General features: G+C 38.6%; 1 protein-coding gene across 1 annotated transcript in view; it reads right to left on the bottom strand.

Moving 5' to 3' along the window:
- slc45a2 (solute carrier family 45 member 2) overlaps positions 1–6,272 on the bottom strand; it is a 44,703-nt gene that overhangs the window by 9,991 nt on the left and 28,440 nt on the right. The window contains exons 7-8 of the mRNA XM_037691978.1: positions 3,422–3,434; positions 2,174–2,305 (exon numbers count right to left, since the gene is read on the bottom strand). Of these exons, the coding sequence (XP_037547906.1) occupies positions 2,174–2,305; positions 3,422–3,434 (145 nt within the window). The remainder of the gene's footprint in view (positions 1–2,173; positions 2,306–3,421; positions 3,435–6,272) is intronic.

Raw genomic sequence — 6,272 nt, 5'->3', positions numbered from 1 at the left:
AATGTCCAATCTTACTTTGAAAAACCACAATAGAGCGAGTCTGCGATAAACGAACCGTGAAGTAGCGAGGGACTATTGTATTCTAGTATCCATGAGTCAATATTCTGCTTCTCCAGTGTACAATTTGTACATAGTACATGTATCATTACTGGTTGTCTTTAGTGGCTTTTTAGTATCTGATGTTTCAGAAAATAGCATTTCATTTAGGAATTATTGCCATTTGCACGTACAGTACAGTTTACGTACAGTACAGTTTACGTATTGTCATTTCTGAATGTGACTCTGCACGTTGCCTGAAACGCTAAATTCTGAGCATTTTGTGTGAATGAAATATCGCCTGGAATCTCAGGATTTACTCAGGGAAAACTCAGTGAATTTTGTTTTCAAGAAATACGGGGAACCCTGAGTGCTATCAGAGGCTGTTTTAGTTGCACACTTTTGCTATCAGTCCTAAAAGTGAATGTGACAAAGTTATCATACAAAGATAGCTGTTTGGTGACAAACATGGACATTCATGACTTTTAATGCATAAATTCTGGTGTGCAGTTGAATTTCTATAGAATTGCATGAAATCATTGCTGTGCCCAGGACTAACATTTGTTTCATAAGTTTGTTCTGCAGAAACTACACTGTAAACACAGAGCGGAAGAGAATGCACAGGCCTAAAATTAGTACCATTCTTTACTATAACCTTTATAAAAACACAGTGAAGCTAACAAACATGTCGGCCAGTTAGTAGAAAATAAAAAAAGCAATAAAAAGTCATAATATTAGTTATATTTAGGTAAAAATGTTCAACTTTAATGGCTTAAATTTCTCAAAGAGAATTTAACCTTGTGGCAAATTTTAGTAGAAGAAGAGTATCTCTGGTATCTGACTTGTTAAGAAAAATAATCTGTTCTTGTTTTATTTACTAAAACAAATGACAGTTATCATTTATGAAACATTTTATACTTGTTTGTTCTGTTATGTTTAGATTGAGGCGTATTAAAACTGCAAGAATAACAAATTTGGTGTGAACGTTTCATATTTTAGTGGCATATTCTAAACCTGAGCCACCTTAGAAAGAAAAGAGAAAAGCAATTCAGCAAGAGAATAAATATAAATTTTCAACCCCAAAATCTGGACCTCACTGTGGCACGAGGAGTCCAGATTGAAATTACCATAAAATATACCAGAACCTAATGAATCCCATGAAAAGGCTTAAAACAGAGTCCAGATAAAGGGCTTACATGGAAGATGTTTTAAAACCTATTAAAATGAGAATTTTGTTTGAAGTTTCCAAAGTTAGAAGAAATTTGATATGTAAGAAAGCAGCTGTTTTTAATGTCTTGTGGTTTTAATAATGATTTTGCAACTATAACATACAACTAGTCTGAAAGCGATGCAGGTAAAATGCCATCAACTGATGGAGACGTTTAAATAAGTTTCCTGCACACCCTCTAATACAATATAAACTTTTATTCAAAGCCACACCAGAGATATTAGTGGATATTCCTTCCCTTCTGAACTATAAAACACATGGTTTAGTCGCTAATTGTTGAGTTTGTGAAAACTGAATTGGCTCTGGTATAAAGCGTGTTTACCTTAGTTTCCTTAATTACAAACAGAATCCATTTACTGTTTTCAGGGAGCTCCAGGCTCATGGATGCAAACAATAAAGTAATCTGAATTAACATGCTCATTTAGTTTACAGGAAATCAGATTCTATTTTAGCACCTTCATTTTGTTTACGAATTTGCTCCCTTGCAATAGAAAACTAGTGGGAGGTCTTTATTTTTGGATGTTTGGAAACTGTGATTTTGATCAGACGTGTACAACTCAGTTAGATTTGTTAAAAAATAAAAAAAATTGTTAGAAGAATAATATAATGTTTCTTACTCAGTCTCATTTGAAAAAGAAAAAAAAAACAGGTGGCCCGGATGTGGGAAAAAGTCAAACCGTGTCTGTTTGAGGTGCTTTATTAATATTTTCTGCTACTACAATTGTTTATCCCATGTATTTTGATCACAAAAAACCTCTGAAAAACAAATTTACAGAGAACAGATTTTTATCTCCTCTTCCTCCTTACTAAACACGATCATTCTGACTTGCTGTGCTTCCAGGAACAGCCGAAGTTACAAGCAGGCGATAAAGTCCCTCGGGGCACGGGGATGGACTGTGCCGCGCTCACCTGTATGGTCCAGCTGGCTCAGATCATCGTGGGTGCAGGGCTCGGGGCTCTGGTCAACGCAGCAGGAAGTGTAATCGTGGTGGTCTTGTCGGCCTCGGCCGTATCCCTGATTGGCTGCATCTTCATCGCTTTCTTCATCAGATATGTGGAATAAAAAAAAGTCTTGAAAATAATTTTATTGGTGTTCTTTTAATAAACAAATCTATCTTTATTATACCCTTAAAGTGTCCGATTCTTTAGAGAATGATTCTTTTTGTATCAAATTGTGCATATTCTGCCTGGAGGATAAAGGATTTTCAGTTCAAGTTGACTCGGGATGAGACGGATTGTTTTGTTTTTTCTTTAGCTGTTGTGCAGACTCAGGAGCCAATATTTAACATATTGTTTTAAAGCATTACAGAAATGTACTGTTTACTTCTGCACATTGCTCTGAAATAACCTTCTCACTAATTATTTACATGTGAATAAAATTACTGCAGACAAGGTACGTCATGTACAAAAAGACACTTCTTCTACAAAACACAAACAATTAAAACCAGCTGGAGTTGTTTATAATGCCTGTTTATAACCAAAAAATAAATTTTGTGTTAGAATGTGGTGTACAGAAACAAATTTCTGAGATATGCTGGAAAGAATTCACGTTAGAAGAGAAAACTTAAAACTATTCATATTAAAATAATATAGCATTGATTTGTATAGCGTATAAAGTTTAGATTCACATGTCAATCTACTATAACATAAATTAATGTAAGTATTAGAAACTGGTACAGATGACACGATTTAACCTTTTTTGTTGGTACTGTAAATATTATGTCTAGGTGATAAGAAAGAGCTTCCAGATTCAATTACGTTCAATTCAGTTTATTTATATAGTGCCAAATCACAACAAAGTTGTTTCAGGGCACTTTACAGAAACATTCGCATACACAAAAGCCAATTAGTAAAGTTCTCTATCTAAGGAGGCCAGAAGACAAGTTGAATCTTGGCTTCGTGGCAGATGACTGGACTACTACAGCAACGGTAATTAGACAGACTGGTAGGAAGGTTCTTGGTGTGTCATCCAGACAGAGAAAGATAAGGAAACCTGGTGGTGGAATAGTGAAGTGCAGGATGCCGTTCAAAGAAAGAGGTTAGCCAAGAAAGAATATGACAGTGAGAGGAATGAAGAGAGGAGACAGGAAGGAGATGCAACATAGAGCATAGAGAGAGGTAGCTATGGCAAAGCAGAAGGCGTATGATGAGTTGTACGAGAGGTTGGACACTAAAGAGAGCAAGAAGGACTTGTACCAATTGGTGAGACAGAGGGATCAGGCTGAAAAGGATGTGCTGAGGCTTAAGCTTATAGGAAGATAGGAATGGTAATGTTATAACAAGTGGGGAGAGTGTGATGGGAAAATGGAAGGAGTACTTTGAGAAGCTAATGAATCAAGAGAGTGAAAGAGAAAGAAGAGTAGAGGTCATAGAAACTGTGGACCAGGAAGTGGGAAGAATTAAAGTGAGAGTGAAGTTCGGAAAGCTCTGAAGAGAATGCTGAAGGTGAAGGCAGTAGGACCTGATGACATACCAGTGGAGGTTTGGAAATGTCTTGGAGAGATGGCAGTGAGGTTTTTGACTCATATATTCAATGGCATATATGAGGATGAGAAAATGAAAATGCCTGAGGAATAGAAACATGTGCTGGTGCCATTTTAAGAACAAGGGTGATGTTCATAGTTGTAGCAACCACAGGGAAATTAAGCTGAAGATCTGTGAGAGCTGTGGAAGTTAAACTTTGACAAGAGGTGACCATTTATGAGCAGCAGTATGGCTTAATGCCAAGAAAGAGCATCGCAAATGCCATCTTTTCTTTGAGGATGCTGATGGAGAAGTACAGAGAGGGTCAGAAAAAACTCCATTGTGTTTTTGTGGATTTAGAAAAAGCATACGACAGGGTACTGAAGGAGGAGGTGTGGTATTGCAAGAGAAAATCTGGAGTGGCAGAGAAGTATGTTAGACTGGTACAGGCCATGTATGAGGACAGCAGGACAGTGGTGAGATGTGCTGTAAGAGTGACTGATAGCTTCAAGGTGGAGGTGGGATTGCATCAACGATCGGCTCTGAGCCTCTTCTTGTTTGCTCTGGTGATGGACCAACTAACTGATGAGGTGAGGCAGTAATCCCCATGGACTATGATGTTTGTAGATGACATTGTGATCTGTGGTGAGAACAGGGAACAGGTGGAAGAGAACTTGGAGAGGTGGAGGTATGCACTTGAAAGAAGAGGAATGAAAGTCAGCCGTAGTAAGACAGAGTACATGTGTGTGAATGAGATGGAGGAAGGTGGAACAGTGAGGCTACAAGGAGCAGAGGTCACAAAGGGGCAGTACTTCAAGTATTTTGGATCCACTGTCCAGGAAAATGAGGAATGTGGTAAAGAGGTGAAAAAGAGAGTCCAGGCAGGATGGAGAGGATGGTAAATGGACAATAGAGCTTTTCAATTTAATCAAGATACTTCACCGTGCTTTGCAATACAATCTGTGCCCTCATTTACCCTCCACACACACATTCATACAGCACTCTACTACATCTCTACAAAGACTAATTAGTGCTTTCAGATCACATTCATACACCAATGGTACACACATCAGAGAATATGAGGGGATCACTGTCTTGCCCAGTGACACTTCAGCATATGACTACTGCTGGAAATTAACTCCCAACTCTCCCATTGGAAGACAACTGCTCTAACCACTCAGCCTCAGCTGCCCCAAAGTGGAGTGGACAGAGAAAAGTTTCATGAATGATTTGCAACAAAAGGCGGCAGAAAAGGTCAAATGAAAAGTTTACAAGACAGTTGTGAGACCACTTATATTGTATGGTCTGGAGACAGTGGCATTGACAAAAAGACAGGAGAAAGAACTGGAAGTGGTAGAAATGAAGATGTTGAGGTTCTCCTTAGGAGTGACAAAGATGGATAAGATTAGGAATGAGATCATCAGAGGTACAGCACAGGTTGAACAACTGGGAGATAAAGTTAAAGAGGCCAGACTAAGATGGTCTGGACATGTCCAGAAGAGGGACAGTGGGTATATTGGTAGAAGGATGTTAGAAATGTAACTGCCAGGACAACGATAAAGAGGAAGGCCAAAGAGGAGATATATGGATGCAGTTAGAGAGGACATGGAGGTAGTTGGAGTGAGGACAGAGGATGCAGAGGGCAGAGGGAGATGGAGGACTCACTGTGGCGACCCCTGAAGAGGGAAAAGCCCAAAGAAGAAGAAGATGCATGAAAGATAGGTAAAAGATGTGTTACAGTTGAAAACCTATCCATTACATCTAAAGTCCAGGATGGCTTAAACACTGTTGTCTTTTTAATATGATCAGAGTTTGCAGATTTTTCTCTTTTTCCATATTCTGTTAATTCTTGGATATCACTGAACCACAAATAAAATAAAAACTAGAAGAAAAGAAACAGTATTGATATGAACGTCAGACATTAGTAACACAGCATTAGTTGATTAATAACAGTAAGTTCAATGGTCTGTTACCTCCTATATTTGCAACAGAACACATCAATTTTATAGGCAACTGTGTGATTCAGTCATTCCCCCTTCAGACACCCAGTTTGTCACTGTGCAGCTCAGGATGCTAAAAGAGAATTCAAGGTGAGTAGTCTAAAGCTTACGCTGCAGGCAGGCAGAGGAATCTGCATGTTCATGGATCACAGTTACTGCTTTTGGTGCAGTTACATCTAAATCATTTCTAGGGCTTCAGGAAATTATATCTTTGTAAAAACTTCTAACTACGGTATGTAATTTTGATGAACTGCTGTGACTTCTCAGCTGTATAATAAATGCCCAGTGGGGAATTTTTAGTCATCATTCCCCGAACTGTACATTTTGCTTGTTGCTGCTTCTACTGGTTGCTTGAAGTTCTCTGTGTAGTTATAAAATTGTGCAAAGCTGGATTTTAAAGGCTGTTTTCACATTTTTAACTGAACAGTGGCAGTGTCTCAGAGGTCAAACAAGTTTGTAATATGTGAAATGTTATATAGACCAGTGGCTTTCAAACTGGGGTCCCCGGAATCCTGGGGGTCCGCAAGCCGGTGGATGGGGGTCCA

The sequence above is a fragment of the Nematolebias whitei genome, chromosome 18 (genome assembly GCF_014905685.2).
Source record: "Nematolebias whitei isolate Nwh7 chromosome 18, NemWhi1, whole genome shotgun sequence".
Classification (NCBI taxonomy): Eukaryota; Metazoa; Chordata; class Actinopteri; order Cyprinodontiformes; family Rivulidae; genus Nematolebias; species Nematolebias whitei.
Note: the sequence above shows the minus strand (reverse complement) of the source record. Positions and strands in the feature narration are given on the sequence as shown.